The sequence below is a fragment of the Synchiropus splendidus genome, chromosome 19 (assembly GCF_027744825.2).
Source record: "Synchiropus splendidus isolate RoL2022-P1 chromosome 19, RoL_Sspl_1.0, whole genome shotgun sequence".
NCBI classification, from domain to species: domain Eukaryota; kingdom Metazoa; phylum Chordata; class Actinopteri; order Syngnathiformes; family Callionymidae; genus Synchiropus; species Synchiropus splendidus.
This window is the reverse complement of record NC_071352.1, coordinates 17957742-17975451: the sequence shown is the minus strand read 5'-3', so window position 1 is coordinate 17975451 and position 17710 is coordinate 17957742. Positions and strand designations below refer to the sequence as shown.

Here is a 17710-nt window from a genome sequence, read left to right as displayed (position 1 = left end):
ACTGTTAAAGTTTAATATGTTGCCTTTTAAATATCCCCCACATACGCTCGTATTTCTCTGTGTTAATTTGATATCTAAAACACGGACTCCTTTTATTCAGGTTTCTTTTTTGGATTTGAAAGAAATGTCGCTGTTGCCGCCTTCGCGTCACGTGACTCGTCGACCTGTGTGAAACCAGTGTTTTTGTTTCCATAAAATAATCACAGTGAAATGGCGAGTCGGCAAATGCTACTATAATATTCTGGTAAAACATTTTCGTTTTATAAGAGAAAAAAATATCGCGGCGTCGTGCTTATTATCAAACCGGAAGTGTCGTCACCTCGTTTCCGGTCGTTTCGCCGCTGTCGGTCGTGTCCATTGTGTTTACTTGTCAAATCCACCCGTGACCGACAGACAAATGGCACCTGCACACACCACTTAACTCGGGTGAGTGACTAGTCCCCGAACTCGAGGTGACTCGTTCAGACAACTTGACGTTGTCTAGTCATAGCAGGCGTTAGCATTAGCCGGCCCATGTGACGATGCTTCTCCCCAACAAGTGACAATTGTTGTTGCTTTACCAGAGTTGAACTTTTGATTTTTTGACCCGCAAAACTACCGAATCCGTTTACGCTCAAAGCGGAATACTTTCATTGGGAAAACAGATAGCATAGGCTAATGCAAGAACGTAAGTGTTTTAGAGCAGTATTTTCTCATTTTTAGTATTTATTTTATTTACCACGACGTGATATCAGAGCATGTTTCTGCAAACATCTCAATCTATAGGGATGTTTGTGTTTTCACTATTTTAGCAACAGTGTTGCTTGTATTTCGGTTTTTGTTTTGCCTGTTCGGATCAGCTCATATTCAAATCAGAATCAGAAAAACTTAATTAATCCCGAGGGAAGTTCTCTAAAATGACATCATTTGGATGTGTTTTTACAAGTAATGAATGACACGTGTGTCTCAGGGAAACCTTGAAGGAGAGTGTTGTGAATGGAGCGCGTTCCAAGTGGAGGAATGCTGCCTCTGATCTTGGCTAGCGTTGGGATTCTCCTGCTGTTCCGGAAGCTCCTGAGGCGCAGACATGGAAAAGATCTGAAGGGATGTGTGGTGGTCATCACAGGTGCCAGCTCCGGACTCGGCAAAGGTTGGTGTTCCTTCCTCCACCCATGTGGTTTGGTTCGGGTTGTCAGAGTTGGTGTTGTGTTGCAGAGTGCGCGCGAGTCTTTCACGCCGCAGGTGCTCGACTCGTGCTGTGCGGCCGAGACTCGGGGCGTCTGCAGCAAGTCGTCCAGGAGTTGACGTCTGCTGCTGCACCGCTGCAGGTAGATCACATGATCAATGAATTATTAGTGAGTTTTGATAAACGTTTTTTTCTGTCCAGACTCACACTCCCCGCACCGTCACCTTTGACCTCGCGGACACTGCTTTGGTGGACAAAGCTTCAAAAGAGATCCTCAAGTGTTACGGACACGTTGACGTTCTGATAAACAATGCTGGCATCAGTTACCGTGGCAACATACTGGAGACACACCTCTTAGTGCAGCGGGAAGTGATGGAGACAAACTATTTTGGGCCTGTTGCTCTGACTCAAGGTGAGACTCAAGGGTCGATCCTAGGACTCTTCTTCTTCTAGAGACTGAAAGTGTTAATTTGTCCACCTCAGCTCTTCTGCCTTCCATGGTACGGCGGCGCAGCGGTCACATTGTGGTCATCAGCAGCGTCCAGGGCAAGATCTCCATCCCGTTCAGATCAGCGTGTGAGTCAGCTGCGTATCCTGGCTCAAGCCTTCCTTGTGACGACATGAATATGCTCACTCTGTCATCAGACTCGGCGTCCAAACACGCCACCCAGGCCTACTTTGACTGTCTGAGGGCAGAGGTCGAGCAGTTCGGCATTCCGGTGACGGTCATAAGTCCAGGTTATGTTCGAACAAATTTATCCGTCAACGCCGTCACAGGAGACGGGTCCAAGTACGGAGGTGAGTTTTCATTGGACGTGTAAATTCTGACTGTGTGAGAGCCTGTTTCTGTTCCCAGTTCTGGACAAGACCACGGCGACGGGTCGTGATCCCAACTCGGTGGCTCAAGCCGTCCTGTGGGCAGTGGGTCAGAAGAGCAAAGACGTGTTGCTGGCGGGGCCACTGGCCACTGCGGCCATCTACCTGCGCACACTGTGGCCCACACTCTTCTTCGCACTGATGTCCTCTCGGGCTCAGAAGGAGCGGAAACCCAAAAGTGACTGATCTGCGTCGGCAGGTGAGAAACCCACCTGGCTTCAGAATATTTGGGATGAAGTCTGACACACTGGAACACGCAAGTTTCAATTAAAATGCACTAATTCAGCCAAATCTGATCGTCCATTTTTTAACATGGAAAACAAAGTTGTTTGCATTATTTTGTTTATTTAAATGAATGCAATCTGAAGGCAATTGAAAACACATTTTCTTTTGTGATAATCTTTATACACAGGAAAACATCTCTTACAACAACTTAAAATAGATATTTCCTTTTTTCAGAGCTCTTAAATTAAATCCACTCGTCTGAATTTTCCAACAATAAATAGTCCCGTCAACTATTTACACTTTGTTACAAATGTCGACGCTGGAATTCCTGCAAATAGAAACTTATTCAACAGGAATTCGAAGTCAAACGACTGATGCGGCGCGGGATTATAATCCCAAGTGTGGAAGCTCTTGAAGACTCGGCAACACTGGCGGGTGTGGCTTTGAAGCGGTCCTGTTAGTGTCGTTGTTTTTCCTCCAAGGTTGGACTGGAAATTGACATGTTAGTTGGCATTAGCATTTGTGTGTTTCGATGAATATGCTGCACTGACATGATTCATGTTTTGAATGCTTCTTCTATATTCACCTGAGATTCACCAGTGAATTATCTTGATGTTTTTCAGTGTTAAATCTGAAACAGTTTGGCTTCAGAGGTGAAAGGAATGCCAACGTTAAAGGTCGAGTGTTGCGGAGATGGGATGGAGTGTCACGTGTTCAGTCTGTCAGATCGATGGAATCGTTTCAATTTAAATTATAAAAAAAGGAGAAAATTATCATAAATTAAAGAGAAAATTCTGTTATTTTTTCTTAAAAGTGAGGCTCGTAAAAAGTGCAAGAAAAAGGGAAAGTTGTTTTTGTTTATAAAATGACCTCACTTCCATAGAGTTCCCCAAACAGGTCGGCCATCTTGTTGAGGTAAGCGAAAGCTGCCGAACGCCGAAGACTTACTACTACTGAAGAGGAGCAGCTTTTGGCGCCCCCTGCTGCACCTTTTGGCCGTCTCCGAGTAGAACACACGGGTTGTTGAATGGCAGAGAAGGTTCCTGTACATGAGGTCGTGTTGTCGCTGTTAAAGGGTTTTGTTTGTTTTTTCTTTCTTCTCTCTCTTTCTTCAACTGCAGCTCCAGACGGGAAGGTCAAAGTTCACGGTAATTATTGCACTTAAACACACGAGGGCGAGGATGGCTGCTGCTTCAGGGGGGTGAGACGGAGGGCTCGGTGACGGCCAGCTGCTGGGCGAGGTCGTTGAAGCGGGCGATGTAGTCCACGCTGCTCTCGCTCATCATGCACGCCAGCTGGGTGTCCACCTGCCGGAGAAGCACCAGTCCTTAGCCTCTTGAAGTGACAGCTGCCGAGTGTGATGCTCTCATCAGAACAGGAACAGGTCTTACTTCTGCCACGTCAGGGAGGCCGCGGGACTGAAAGGAATCATGGGAGTTGCAGTCCAGGAGGCTGGGACCAAACAAGGCAGTGCCGCTGGAGGGACCAGAGGGGGTCAAGGTGGGGCGCCGGCTCTTCTCAGGCGACACCATACTCGCTGTGGAGGGAGACAAGCGGTGAGGAGGAGTCGGATGGACGGAAGTTGTCGGCAACTAATAAATGTCTGAAGCTCTAGTGTGTTCCTGACACGTCCGTCTCAAGCACCAGCAGATTTGCTGAGGAGTTCAGGGCTTACACAGGAGGCACCCGAGCGTGGAGTCTGAGGAGTCGCTGGGGTACCACTGGGGGTCGTGACTGGGTGAGGGGATCCAGCCTCTGGATGGACTCGCTGAGGGAGACGAGGTCAACAGTTTGGCAGCCTGGCCGCCGAGCTTCGCCGGAGAGAGCGCCGACTCCTCGCCTGGATGGGAACACGGAACCCTCAGTGACGCTGTCCCGGGCTCCGCCCACCGTGCAGACTCACCATAGTGGGCTGAGTTGATGGCCAGCTCGATGATGGAGTCACTGATGTGCGTCTGAGGCTCCCCGGGCGCCAGTGCTTCTTCGGGGGGACCCGGGAGGGAGATGTCTAAGAGTGAGGCGACACTAGGGGGCGACAGAAGAGAGTCCGCTCCGGGTGACGGAGGCTGAGCCAGACCGTTCTGCAGCGAGAGAGAGAGAACAGCGCCACCTTGAAACACTACATGCTCTGCATGAACATGTAGTGTTCAGATCCCTAACCTCAGTGATGGAGTGCTGGAGAAGCCGTGAGTCCTCCTGGCCTTTAGGGAGTGTTTCAGTCGTGATCAAGGTGTTGTCACCAGAGGGCACGTCGCCGTCTCTGCGGGGACTCTCAGGGATGATGCCAGCCGATTTAGCTGCCAGGTCGATGGCGCCTGAACACACATTGTGGTTTCAAACTCACCGCACACTCAGCTGTATTTACTAAAGAAGAAGCCACGATGTGAGCAACATACTGGAGAGCTGGCTGCTCACTGCAGATGTCGAAGCACCAGGAGCAGTTTTGGACTGAGGAGGTCGTGAGGGGGGAGTGAGTCGCGTTTGGATTGGCCGAAAAGATCCAGTTCCTGATGAAGGTGACAGAAAGGTCAGCTGACTCAGACGCAGCTCGTGCTGCAGGAGGCTGTTGTACCTGTGGCGGAAGAGTTGGACAGGATGGAGAAGGAGCAGACGTGCTGCGGCGTGTCGCCCGTCGTCCGCGGCAGCAAAGTCCTCTGCAGGCAAGAAGGGGATCATCTTCATGACTCTGCATTTTTCTCTTTTTCAAAGCTCCGCCCTCACTGCTCTGAGTGACTCACCTGAACCACCAGTGGCTTGCGCAACTGTCTGTTTCGAGGCTTCCTCTGTCTGGAGAGGAAAAGGTCCGAGTGCATCTGCGGAGGAAAACCTGATTCATCACAAATTCAACTTTAACCCTGCAGAGTCCAGGGTGGCACTACGGGAGCAAGATGGGCTCAAGAAGAGTTGTCAGAAAACAGGCTTCTCTTACGCTGATGGAGTCGAGCTGCTGCCTCAGCGCGAGCTCCGCCTCCTTGTTGGGGGAGAACATTCGGTTGTGTCGGGAGCTGTTTGGGGGGAGGGTCGTGGGCACTGCAAACACTCCGCTCTCTGGATCGCTGGACCCCAGCAGGGAGCGAGGAAGGTTCCGTCCGCCTGCGCAGACGCCAGTCATGATTGTCCGGACGCGACCTTGCTGACTAGGACATATGGGATCGGTACCTGCGCCCCCGACGTTAGACCTCGCCCCTCGGGCGGTGAGCTGCTGCCGACTATAGTTGGGGCTGCGGACCCCTGCTACCTGAGCTTTCCCTGGAGGAGTGAGAGGCTCGTCCTGCTGGCTCTTGAGAGGGGAGGTGGCAGTGGAACACAACTCAGGCGGCTGCGAGGAGAACACGATTTCAACTGAATGTTTCCTGGATGGAGTGTGTCTGAACATAAGAAGATCATCCTTACCACTGGTTTGGGGTTGACCTCAGTGTTGACCAGCCTGAGCAGACAACGCAGAACACGTTGTGTAGGGTTTGGTTTGACGGTGAGTCCGTGTTCCTGGCTGCCGTCTGGAGGCGCGACAGTCTGCCACTCGTACTCCAGCTGCAACTTCCCGGGCTTCCCGAACATCAGGTAGAGCTCAGCCAGCGTGACGTTCTCCGCGTCGCGGGCACTCCAGCCTTCCTCCCTGATCTGCTCGATCGTCCGCTCTTTAGCGCCGGACAGAAGTCCCTCGTCTGAGGCAGCCACCGGAGCCTTCGCTGGAGGAGACGGCGTCATCTCTGGCGAGGAGGTGCCGAGGTTCTGCTCCTCTTTGCTTAGCTCTGACAAGCTCTCCGCACCAATGCACATATTATCTGTTGTACTGGTCACAGATGAACCACAGATCCCGTCTTCGCCCAGAGGAATCTTGCTCCCCTCGACGGCCTCCTCTCTGGCAACCACCGGCACACATGAGGCAGGTGACACCCCAGAGAGTGCAGTCTTCTCCTCCGCCCTCTCCAGTGAGGCCTCACAGGCGCTCACCGACACCGCAGAAGTTGCTTTTCCAGGCTTAGCGCGAGCTGCCGATTGAATCCCCAGGATCTGGACAGTGGGCAGCTCCTTGGTATTGGGCCGGTTCTTCCCGCTCTCCTGCCAGTGGACAGTGCAGGAGGCCTTGGAGTGGACCACTCGGGCCACGCCGGGCAGCGTGGTTAAAGTGCTGCTCTCGGCCGGGAACAAGAAGAGCTCCTCTAGCCAGGACTTGGTGGGAGAGTTGGAAGAGGTTCCCTCCAGAGCCTCACGTTCCATCAGACTCTTCAGCTGCAGAGGTCAGAGTCAAGGTCATTGGTGACAGACACAGATCCGCGGATCTCTGCTCGGGATTTTGATCTAAAACCAGGTGTAAGGATACGATTCGCTGGTCGTGGTATGCCCACTTCTGCTTCAGGTACTCGATGAGACTGGAGACCTTCCTGTGGAGCTCCACCACCATCCTGCAATTAGAGATGCTTTAATAGGAACATCACTAGAGAGGAAGTTGTGTTTATGAATCACATGGTCCCATCGCTGTAACACAACACTAGAATTACTTCACAAAAGTGCTATTTCTGTTCTCCCCATCATTCATCTGTGACAGTGTTCTGCACAGGTCAAACAACAGATGAATGTGCTGGATCATTACATCTGCAGATCAACAATCCACAGCCCAAATTTAACTGAACTTCCAGAGAAAGTAAAATCCTGAAACACAGTATTGAGACCACGACGACAGCTTTCAGTCTAAAAATAAAGAGCTGAGCAATGCTCAGGAAATGTTGCGGAGCATGAGTTTTTTTATGCAAGAGAGGACATTCATGGGTTTAAGTGTATGAACAGAAGGTGACTGAAATACAGACTGTCACAGAGGATGAAAGCTCTCACCTTAGACGGGGGTTGTGAGCAAGACTCTGGACTCGGGTCCACGACTGGTTGCTTCGCGGCTGCAGCTCCACAGCGACCTTGAGAGGAAGACGCACTGGCTTCTGGTCCTCCTCGTCACTCACGCCTGCAGATGAAAGGGATTTGACTTCAAAGTTTCCAGGGTTTACTGACTGAGATATGGGTCAAAAACTGACAGACCCAGTGTTCTAAATAGGCAAAATGATTCTGAACCATATGAGGAAACTGTCCACAAAAATAGAGACACTAGTTTAAAAAATGGTCACCTGCTCTATAATCTAGCCTTTGGGTCAGTGCGTTCAGTCTTTCTCTTCCATAATCTGGGTAACCATGGAAACACGACAAGCCCACACGTTGCTATTGTTGCTATCAAACCCCACCCCCGCTGTTCCTGACATCTTTATGCTGCGATGTTGTTTCCCCATCATCTTCTGGGTCACCTGGATCTTACCATCTGGATCACAAAGTTTCTTCAGCGCTCGACACATGGGGGCTTTGATCCGCAGGTTCCTGCCTTTGGAGCGCACAGTGGTGGCCCTGCGGAGACAGAAGCATGGCACGTTTGGCCGCATGAGGTCATAACCGCAGACGGTTATAACATTTGGACTCACCCTTGTTGGATGAGCTCATTCAGCTTTGCCACGTTCTTATCGTCCATTACTGTGGGAGACGAAACACAACCTGTTATGTTTACAACCTTCCGTCCCTCAGGAGCAGCTGCCCCCTCGTGACCTCCTGCCTAATCACTGGAACATAAACGCAGTGTAAACAAGGACGGCTCCGACACTCACAGCCTCCCACTTTCTTGCGGAGCTCAGCGTAGCAGATGAGCCCGTAGAGTTCCTGGGAGGACTTCTTCAGCACACGGGCGTAAACTGAGGACAGGCAACGGCATGTGTTTACAAAAAAAGGCTTTGATGAAAAATATCTGGCGGCTCACCGTTAGCAAAGTCGATGTGTTTGGAGATCTTGTGCCAGGTCCGGTAGTAGAAGTGGCGCACCTGCTCCTTGTTCTTCACCATGTTGGCAGGCTTCCCTCGCTTCTTGTACTTCATGGCGATGTTGTTCTGGATGGCCTCGAAATCCTTCCCATGCTAGAGAGGAGCAGACGGAAATCGAAGTGGCAGTGAAAGCGCTGCATGCAAGAAACACAGCGGCGACTTTGGATTTAGCGGGTGACAATTTGGTTGGCAGTACGTGGGTCAAGATAGAAGTGGTGAGGATTTAACCAGCGCAACAGCTTATCAGTTTGTATAGCAGCCACACACAAGAACGATGCAACAACCATGTACAAGTCTGTCGGCAGCCACAAACCTCACTACACTACAGATCCCTGCAGTGCTCTATAGGGCTGGGTATCGATTCTAATTTCAAGAATCGATTCGATTCCATCCAATCTCTTCAGGTTAGTATTTAAACCATTTTCTGAGCTACTGCCATAATCACATGACAAGTGACGCAACATATTAATACTAGTATCATATTGACATTCAACAGGAAATGAATGAAGGATTCATAGTAAATGATAATAAAGATCCAGACACAGAACGGCAGATGGGACTGGCTCATGGGACTGCTGCATTATTAGAAATAGGACATGAACAATTCACCCAAAAGATGCTGTTTAATACTAATGCATTTTTATTTTATTATCAAAATGAAAGAAAGATATTCTCAGCGAGTGAAAATGTCAACAGAGTGCTGACTTCACAGCAACCTGACGGTCATTGCGCAGTATGTGAACAGTTCTCTGTGGTCTGTAGTACGTACGACAAGAGGTCTCACTCCTCATCAATATAGTGAGTTGTCAGACTCGTGTAAGACTGCCAAGATGTCCACGTATCTCTTGTAATGCCCACCCTGACTGCCGACTGAATCTTACTTTTCACGTTTTCTTTTACTGACCGGTGCAATGCTTGGGATAACAGACGTTTGAGAGACACCATAGCGTAGTGTGGCTCTATTACGGTCATTAGCCGCCTGAAGCCCTCGTTTTCAACGACGGAAGACCCTAACCCGGCGCATATCTTTGCAAGTGAAGCCCGCAATCACTTCAGTTATTTTGACAGAGCGTGCAGAACTACCCGGTGGTGGTAAAGTTCGCTCGAGTTTCATTTGTTGTGGCCCGGTGGATGGCTTGGACAGGAGCGCTGGGTGATGTCGCGTCACGTGACTCGTGAGGTCGTCAAAGGGCTTGGACTTCACCCGGAGAATATGTGTTAAAACGTAAATTAATTAATCCGATCTTTGGACACACAAATCGATTTTCATGGAATTAATGTACGAATCGATTCAGAATCAGAAAATCGATTTTTTAAACACAGCACTAGTGCTCTAACATTCAGGCAGCCACCTCCACTATGTTCTCCCAATATAAGTTGTCACTACACAACAGTGACATCGTTGAACACCATCTCAAATATACAAGCTTTGACCCCGAAAAAGTGTGACGTCAAACCACAACAAGGTTCAACACTGAGCATCTCCCCAATTGCTGTTACTTAATTCAGTACACAGGCAAAATGTAAATGTGAGATTGAGGGTCTAAAATGTGTCTGCAATATACATAATGGGAGGCAACCCGAGTTGCACTTTTGGAGGGAAAAAAAAGCCACATTTTTATAACATTTAAAATACATTTTTGTGGGACCATTTCACCCACCCTGTGTTCATGAAATTCAAGTGTTTAATAACTAAATTTATCTAGAGGTAACTTCCTTGTTGGAACCACTTTTTAATCATCCTTAACATTTAAAAAAGATATACCTAAGCAGGTATCTAAAAACGTACCTCATACAGCCCCTCAAAAAAGCTGTTTTTGTCTTCAGCACTCCATGACTCCCACTGTCGACGAGCCCTCTTCTGGTTGCCAGCTTGTTCTTCTTTATCAGTAGGACCTTGGCCTTTGGAGGCCTTAGAAACACCCCCCAAGGTACTGGCCAAAGGCCCTGACTGACCCACCGATCCCTGGGTGGATGATCCATTCTCCGAGGCTGTAACACACACACACAAAAAAACAACAACAAGAAATTAGTAGGACACAAACACTTAAATCAGATATTTTACTCTGTATTTTATAAACTCCTCTCCAGCCAAACAACTTAACCAGTCACACCCCCTGCCGCTTCCCTGCCTCACTGGGCTGAATTTTGGCAGCACGGCAGAAAAAATGAGCCCATATGGCTGCGAGTCGAGAGTTCAAAACCACCTTGTTGTGGGCTCGGACAGCCAAATGTATCCTAGCGCACAATGCCAGGAGGAAACCAAACAAACACTGATCTCAGCTGGACACTGCCACCAGCCAGTGCTGTGAAACTAACTGTAGACATGCTGATGCAAATGCGTGTGCGGCAGCGGTAACCCAGATGTGTCTCGTTCCAAATAGACATGTACCAATATAGCATCAGATTAAAATAAACTGAGCTCCATTCAGTCGCATTCTAGATCCCCCTGCATTCCTCAGTACGGTCAGCTCTAAAGAACAAACTGAGGTCCGCCTGAAAATGAATTTTCGGACACATTATTGAACTTCGACCACATGCCTTTACAGCAGTCACACTGCCACATCGACATTAAAAATGCATGTGGTTACAACTTTGACAGGCAGCAGAACATCACATCGTCCTCTCCACACCTCGGTATTATAAAAATAAATATATTTAACGTGTGTGTTGGTTTTGAGGTCAGAGCTATTGGAAATACACCTACTGTGTACCTCTGTGCGTCCGTTTACTTGTAAGAATGAGTACCAACAAGTTATATCCAAGAAATGTATTCCCTGACTGAGGAGTCTAATACATAAGCAGAATTCTGGGGCAGCAACTACACCTGACCTAGCCTTAGCAGTAGCCCGGTAGAGCAACTAATAACTATCTGAGGTCTTGACCGCTTTGAGGCCATCATTTCTCTGTCGCCCGTCAGTGCTGCGAGACTGTTACTCGGGTGTTTTCGATGTGCTGGCAAGTCACCTAAGATCATTTTGCAATCACTCCAGTCACGAGGGTAAAATCAAGGAAATGCTGTTTATGGACTGTCGTGAGTGGAGTTTTATTCGTTTCATAAACGGTGTCGACACTGTGAACACACGCTTGCCCATAACCATCTTAAAATAAATATATCAGAAAGTTGAGGTACCTTCTAAATTTTATTTCAGGTGTCAGAAAAATGTTTTTTTAATTCTGTGTGACAAATAGAATTTGATCACTCAATTCTGGTTATTTATTTAGTCGTTTGCTTTTGTCATAAATGTTTGAAATGAGACATGGACATCAGTTCGAAATGTTATTTAAAGCTTGAATGTTGTACTATGATAAATAATAGTATAAGAAAATTAAGGTACACTTGCTCAAAATAAAATATTCTGTCCCTTCTGTACTTGGAAAGTGAACACTATTAAAACAACTGCAACAAGAAAGCTCGTCTGATTTAGGCGTGACAAATGTTACTCCTGGTGAAGAGTTTCTTCAGTTTCTCTATCATTTCAAGTTGCAGACATTTCACTGAAATGCTGCAGGAAATCCAGTTCTCCCAAGGGCTGAACAAAAAAACGACTATCCAAATTAATAATTTAAGTGACCCCGACTAACCCCACGCACGGGTCATCTACAGTACCTCTGGATTTGGTCCCTCCGTGTCCGTTGATGGCTGAGCCTATGGAATCCTTCCGGATCCTCTTGCTTGGAGGTCGAACACTTGATCGTAGAAAATGATGTTGGTCGTGACAAGGAGGGGCCGGCTCCGTGGAGGACTGAGACTGTTGGGTCGAAGCCGGTCCTGTTCGGTTCGGTAGCGGGACCGGAGTTGGACCGGGACTGAGACCCGAGACTGATGGATTAAGAATTTCCACTCCGTCGTCTCCCTTTGTACTGCGCTCCTCGGTCGCTGGCTCTCCGCTCTCCTCTTCGTCGCAACCTTCGGCTTTCCTGGCCGGATTCCTTCCCCCATCGACACCGATCCCCTCCCTGGATCCCGATGTCATGCTGCCAAAACACATCCAGCGAAAATTAACAGATTATGAGCGAAACGTTGCTCGGAATGAACTTCTAAAGACGACGTTCACTGTCTCTCAACATGGCCGCCGCTGTTTGTTTCAAATCCCCTCTCCAGTCCCGACAAAACAACGCCAAAAATATCCATCTAAAACCACCAAATAAATCACCGAAAACACGTCAAAGTGTGCACAAACTAACCGACATGCTAAACGAGTGGTCCATATTCCCGAGAGTTAACATTCGAGGCTGTATTCCAACTAAATTCAAATGCGAGCGCTTTTCCGTTTAGCGCCCTGCAGAAACGACGACCAACAGTCCTCGGCACATTCGACCTATGATTAAAGTGTTTAATTCTAACGCAAATATACCCATTTTCATGCTCTTCGGTTGTCGATGACGTCTTCTTTCTCTTCACCATGGGTCCGACCGGGTAAATAAGCAACAAATGATCAATGTGGGCATAATAAAAGCTCCAACTGTCTCCCAGCTCTCTTGCCCTCTTCTTGCTCCAGCCTCGACTGAACTCAACTGTGCGCAGCTCAACTGTTCACCATCGGCAACATTAGTCGGTGATAATATATCAAAAGGAATAGAACGAATGAACATATTTGCAAGGGGACACACTTCACATATCGACAGAGGACCTGCGTTAGTCTGTCAGTATTTTCTGCGTCGATATGCATTGTTTTATTAAAGTGTTCGCAAGAGGACTAACTTGACGTCACAGTCTCATACAGAAATAAAGCAAATCAATCACACACCATTGTTGTTACGTTTAACCTACAAACCAGCTGTTACACATTTATTCTAGTTGCCATCGTCCACAAATCACTCACTAAGCATTCATTCAAACTAACTCCATCATCAAGCTGTGAACAGAAACAAGGGAACATGTCTAAGTTAGCAAACAACAAGTGCTTTTGTATCGCAAAGCAGAAATATACATAGTTGGTGTTTCAATGTGAGTTTCCCGTTAAATACATCTGTAGTTTATTGATATTGATTTCCAAAGTTTTACTCCATCATAGCAGCGAAAATAAGACAAAGGGACAGTGAGTAATGGGTAAAGGAACTCCAGTTACCACCAACTGCAATTTTATGTAATTTCAGGTTTGTGTAAAAGGTAAACTTGCCGCATTAACTGTAAAAAAAAGCTCAACTACTATTAAAATAAGGGTTATGAAAACTGCTTAACCTATAAACACGATATGAATTCACTTTGAGGTTCACTCACTATATTTTAAATCACTCAACCTCATTGAGAAAATACACGTAAAGTGCAATGCACACACAAATTCAAATGTAAATAGTTTATCATATATCAGACGCAATTCGTGTTTTACAACACGATACTCGCCATTACACATGAGAAATAGCAAGTTATTGTAAGTCTTTTTGTTAATTTAGTGTTGCTTTTCAGGCATTCTTCCAGAAATAACAATACATACGTTCAGTTCTTTAAACACTGGACTCAGGACCTACTTACTGACACTGCAGGAACAATGTGATATTTAAAAGGTTCCTTCGCGGAAAAACATGTAAACAGGTGTCCATTCATTTGGCGCATGTTAGCGTTGTGGTTTTCCAGCTAACACAAATCAAACAAGTCGTGAGCGCAAAAACATAACTGTAACTAAAGGCAAGCAAAAACAGTACCTTAACTTGGATCTGGAATGACACGTCGATATAAAATGTTCACCTCAAGTGGAAGTTTCTCGGAGTAATTTCCAGTCCAAACATAAGTTAGCATCGCTAGCTGACAGCCGCCTTCCAACCTCTCAGCGATGACAGTTCCTGTGGCTCGAGTCTGCACGCGCGTTGGCACGCCCACCGCGACACGAAAACAATAGCTCTGATTGGCCATAAAAACAGGGAGGCGTATAATAAATAGATAACTGACAGATTGCTACGCCAATTATTTGCAAGTTTGAATACGACCAAGGACCAATCGAGGCACTCTTCCTGTTTCTTTCTTTTTTTTAACGACTTTGCGTGTAAAGTGACGTGGAGAAACATTCTCCAAGTTTTTGTTAAATATGAATTACTTTTTAGGTTGTGACCCTCACATGACTAAAGCCATCATGGATCCAATGGTGACATAGATAAACATTTTAAAAGTATCAGAAGTTCAATGCAGCTCCATTTTCAATTGTATTTGGGTGTTACATTTAATACCGAACCATTGTGTTTTGAAAACAAGGAACGTGACGGTAGACTGCTCTGACATACAACCCGCTGTTTAACATTGTCTAATATCTCGTGTTAATTGAATAGCCCGAGTCAAATGAGTTGAACTTTAGGGCAATATTAATTGTCATTATACATCGTTTGAAGTTCGCATTTTTAAAACAGGGCACGGGTGTGGCTTTTAAAGGGTCACACTTCCCATGGGCGGATACTTGTATTGAAAAGTATCTGTAACATTTACGTGGCCTGTCATTTTATGGATTCAAAAACACATTGTATATGTAAATACATCTCCCATATTTTCTTCCTTTGTTTTATGTATTTTTAACGTGAACTATACAACGCAGAAGTTCCCTCGGCGGGATGTGTTGTGCAGAAATCGAGCGCCCCTCTGAGTAGCAGTCGCAGGGGAGGACTGAAATTCTTGACTACGGAGTTCGACTGGGCGGAACTCGTTACTCGTCCAGTTGGCAAAGTTGTGTGCGTAGACGTGAAGGCTCAAAACAAAACCACAATGACTTCGACGAACATGTTCCAGGGATTGGACACCGGTTCCAAACCGAGCTCCAGGTGACGACTGCGTGTGTGCTAGTGTTGTGTGGTCGCAACACCAAACCGCTGGGTCCGCAGCGTCCAGTCGATTGAGCGAGCCACTTTGACATCGCTGTAGTTGCGTTCTTTGACTTCAAACATAAGGTTAAACAACGTGTATTGTCGGGTTCAAGTCGGTTTGGCTTAGGCGTTGTGCGTGGAGGTGGAGCTTACTTCCAACTGTAGCTCGCATGAAAGCCCCAGTTAGCCTTTCGTGCTAACCGGTCCAGGCGTTGTCTGCTGCGGAAGTGTGAATCCCCCTCCGTATGTCTTCGTCATTGTTCGCACGATCCTCTGAGCCACGTTGTTGCGGTGGAAGATCAACGTTGAATGTCTCTGGCAAAGTTTGTGGTTGCTCGCCGTAAACTTCAGACTGGTCAAAGGTGTCGGACGTGTGGCGCCGTCCCTGTGTGTGATCTGCAACAACCCGTTATTTTGTCAGCGTGTGTGCAACCTCTGGTTCCAAAAACATCTGCTTCTTGTTTTTTTTGTATCCCACATTTTACAAGAGAAAAGAGGAAATGATTTACACTATATAATACACACTGACAAAGAATATAGGACTAAGTCAGTCTCAAGTTGTAGAACTGTATATTCCATTTGACATTTAATAGTGGAATACCATTGGAGAAATATTATGTCTGTGCCGACTCTTGTCTAATATTATGTTTGTTTTGGCAGGGTGCTGAGGCCTCCGGGAGGTGGGGCTAGTAACGTCTTCGGTGGCTATGAAGATGACTCTGCATCCCCAAGAAGGTCAAATAAGATGGCCTCTAAAGTTTTCGCTCCTCCTGAGGAACCTCAGAACACGCCCCGACGCTCCAATCCCCCAGGTCAGACCTGCGCAGCACATGCATGAAAGTCAAATGGTCATCAATCATATCGGATTCAATGGCCTGAATTCTAACGTATGAATATCTTACCCAGCTGTACGTTCTTTCGTTGACACTTCATGTTTGATGATGGACAGTGATAAGATGAGAGGCTCCATCATTTGTAGTAGATGTGGTGACGTTGTGTATGTTCCATAGGTGGAAAAACCAGCGGAATATTTGGGGAACCTGAAATTCCAGCTCAACCACAAAGACCTGTACCTCCTGGAGGGGCCACCAGCAATATATTTGGGCCTGCAGAAAGTGCTGCTGTCCAAAGCCCAAACCGGAGCCACCCAAATAAGCCAAAGGTACATGTTGTATACATAGTGTGTACACGTTGTAATTCAGATTTAGCAACGTCTGTGTCCGCTCTGCCCCAAACCCCTGTCCGTTCTGTTGTGAAACAAAGAATTAAACTTTATTTTAGACACCGTCATTGATAATATCTTTAATTGCTGTCCGTTTCAAGCTTTTAAGATTCATTGTAACTTTTTTTTTCTCTGCAGGATAATCTAACAGTCGGAGCTGAACCGGAGTCGCCAGGTGAGGATCACAGCCTTTTGAGTGATTTCATGTGAAGTCAGGAAAGAACTTGTTGTAACAAAGTCTAAATTCTTGTTAGTTTCAAAAGCTTTTTGACTGAAACCTGAATGATTATTAGATTTATGTCCTTACTAAGCATATTTGGGAACTTCTGACCTTCTAAAGTCTTCACCTCACTAAGATTTGCGCAAGGGATGTAATCAATGTCAGGTTTGGTGGAGTAACACTGCTAACTTGTGAGAATCAAGCTTTAAAGAACACACTCTGGAAAACTGAAACATTTACCGCCTGAGAAAAGCTGTATTTGGCTGAAGCATTTCTCTCTGGCAGCACCTGTAGTGAAGGTGGTCCAGCCTGTGGTTGAAGCAGAACCAGCGCCTCCGGCCGTGGCTGCAGCGGCTAAAGAGAAGCCCGGCCCAGTTCCACAGCCACAGACCCAGTCTACCTCCTCCTCCTCCTCATCCTCCTCACCCTCCTCACCCTCACCTCCTGATGACAATCTGAAGAAGCACGAGCCTCACCTGGGACCCAAACCTCGCTCCCACAACAGGGTCCTGAACCCCCCCGGAGGAAAATCCAGTGTTGTGTTCTATTGATCAGGCTGAGCGCCCCCTCTCTGTTTGTTTGTGTCACTCTCTTCTCTGCTTGTGCCATTCCAGCTCCCTCCCTCCCTCCTATCGTTGATCGATGTCTTGCTTTGATTTTCTTGCACTTTCATTCCCACCTCTCCGCGTCTCTTCTGTATGGTAAAATCTGCATCTATGCAATCGACATCTCAACAGTCTTGACCAGACAGTAAGTCTGAGGTGAACACAATCTTACTGTAAGTGAACGTGGCAAGTATTTTCAAATGGTTTGCAGCAATTATCGCAGTTACCCCTCCTTTTCTTAGGCCTTATTCCTCTTCTCTCACTGAAAATAGCCTTACCCACATCACAATATTAATGGTACAAACTTGGTAAAAGAAGCCAAAAATTGAAAGCAGTTGTTTAATAACCAAATGCCACTGTAATGTTTTCTATCTGCTTCATCCTGCGTTGCCTTCGAAACACACATTTCTTTCTATTGTTGCTTGGGATAGGCTTCTATGTTTTAAATTAAAACGGCTATGGACAAGTGAACTCTGGACCAGCCTGCCTGGGTGCAGGTGGGCTCATTGATAATCACCTTCCCGCTCACTTCCTCACGCACAATCACGGTGCCCTCCGGCGGCCTGTCCCTGCAAAGATGCCGTGCCTGGCAGGCAGCGAGCCCTGCAGAAGAAATCAGTCCTGTGTATTGCAATAAAATCGTCCTCTTTTTTTCAGTCGGTGTTTCTTCTGGTCTCTTACGACGCTCAAACTGTGATTGATCTCAGATGGATAGGGCTGCCCAAAGAAACAGCTGTGTGTGATGATGCAGCAATA

The 17710-nt window shown here is 47.0% G+C and overlaps 3 protein-coding genes across 11 annotated transcripts; 2 read left to right on the top strand and 1 right to left on the bottom strand.

Moving 5' to 3' along the window:
* The first annotated feature begins 308 nt into the window (after positions 1–308).
* dhrs7b (dehydrogenase/reductase (SDR family) member 7B) lies at positions 309–11514 on the top strand. 6 transcript variants are annotated; one of them, XM_053851135.1, is made up of 8 exons: positions 435–667; positions 950–1129; positions 1195–1307; positions 1367–1577; positions 1649–1963; positions 2022–2240; positions 3388–3414; positions 3672–11514. In XM_053851135.1, the coding sequence occupies exons 2-6, from the start codon at positions 976–978 to the stop codon at positions 2225–2227; spliced, it is 999 nt and encodes a 332-aa protein (XP_053707110.1). In that variant the 5' UTR covers positions 435–667; positions 950–975; the 3' UTR covers positions 2228–2240; positions 3388–3414; positions 3672–11514. The 6 variants fall into 6 exon arrangements, with proteins under 6 accessions (XP_053707106.1, XP_053707110.1, XP_053707111.1 ...); XM_053851136.1 differs by having other exon boundaries at positions 3640–11514; XM_053851137.1 differs by having other exon boundaries at positions 438–667; positions 1649–1741; positions 1811–1963; positions 3388–11510.
* On the bottom strand, positions 2367–13915 carry cramp1 (cramped chromatin regulator homolog 1). 4 transcript variants are annotated; one of them, XM_053850964.1, is made up of 20 exons: positions 12477–12817; positions 11729–12096; positions 9908–10110; positions 8058–8211; positions 7909–7992; positions 7729–7777; positions 7569–7654; positions 7100–7223; positions 6591–6672; positions 5660–6499; positions 5426–5585; positions 5196–5359; positions 5005–5079; positions 4839–4920; positions 4663–4773; positions 4427–4581; positions 4170–4347; positions 3942–4106; positions 3658–3803; positions 2367–3573 (listed from the first exon to the last, which is right to left on the bottom strand). In XM_053850964.1, the coding sequence occupies exons 1-20, from the start codon at positions 12524–12526 to the stop codon at positions 3460–3462; spliced, it is 3390 nt and encodes a 1129-aa protein (XP_053706939.1). In that variant the 5' UTR covers positions 12527–12817; the 3' UTR covers positions 2367–3459. The 4 variants fall into 4 exon arrangements, with proteins under 4 accessions (XP_053706939.1, XP_053706937.1, XP_053706936.1 ...); XM_053850962.1 differs by lacking the exon at positions 12477–12817 and adding an exon at positions 13765–13915 and having other exon boundaries at positions 5196–5585; XM_053850961.1 differs by lacking the exon at positions 12477–12817 and adding an exon at positions 13808–13915 and having other exon boundaries at positions 5196–5585.
* A 792-nt stretch (positions 13916–14707) lies between these two features.
* On the top strand, positions 14708–17610 carry jpt2 (Jupiter microtubule associated homolog 2). Its single transcript, XM_053851166.1, has 5 exons — positions 14708–14865; positions 15568–15719; positions 15918–16069; positions 16268–16304; positions 16635–17610. Exons 1-5 carry the CDS (start codon positions 14810–14812, stop codon positions 16898–16900), a joined length of 663 nt encoding a protein of 220 aa, XP_053707141.1. The 5' UTR covers positions 14708–14809; the 3' UTR covers positions 16901–17610.
* Positions 17611–17710: the final 100 nt, after the last annotated feature.

Bases quoted from the DNA above. Each gene is read 5' to 3' on its own strand.
- jpt2 (XM_053851166.1), top strand. From the start codon at position 14,810: ATGACTTCGACGAACATGTTCCAGGGATTGGACACCGGTTCCAAACCG. The intron at 14,866-15,567 runs GTGACGACTGCG...TTGTTTTGGCAG, and splicing joins GGTTCCAAACCGAGCTCCAG to GGTGCTGAGGCCTCCGGGAG. The intron at 16,070-16,267 runs GTACATGTTGTA...TTTTCTCTGCAG, and splicing joins GCCACCCAAATAAGCCAAAG to GATAATCTAACAGTCGGAGC.
- cramp1 (XM_053850960.1), bottom strand. From the start codon at position 12,526: ATGGTGAAGAGAAAGAAGACGTCATCGACAACCGAAGAGCATGAAAAT. The intron at 3,804-3,941 runs GTAAGCCCTGAA...CTCCCTCCACAG, and splicing joins CACGCTCGGGTGCCTCCTGT to CGAGTATGGTGTCGCCTGAG. The intron at 3,574-3,657 runs GTAAGACCTGTT...CTTCTCCGGCAG, and splicing joins GCCTCCCTGACGTGGCAGAA to GTGGACACCCAGCTGGCGTG.
- dhrs7b (XM_053851135.1), top strand. From the start codon at position 976: ATGGAGCGCGTTCCAAGTGGAGGAATGCTGCCTCTGATCTTGGCTAGC. The intron at 1,130-1,194 runs GTTGGTGTTCCT...GTTGTGTTGCAG, and splicing joins CAGCTCCGGACTCGGCAAAG to AGTGCGCGCGAGTCTTTCAC. The intron at 1,964-2,021 runs GTGAGTTTTCAT...TTCTGTTCCCAG, and splicing joins AGACGGGTCCAAGTACGGAG to TTCTGGACAAGACCACGGCG.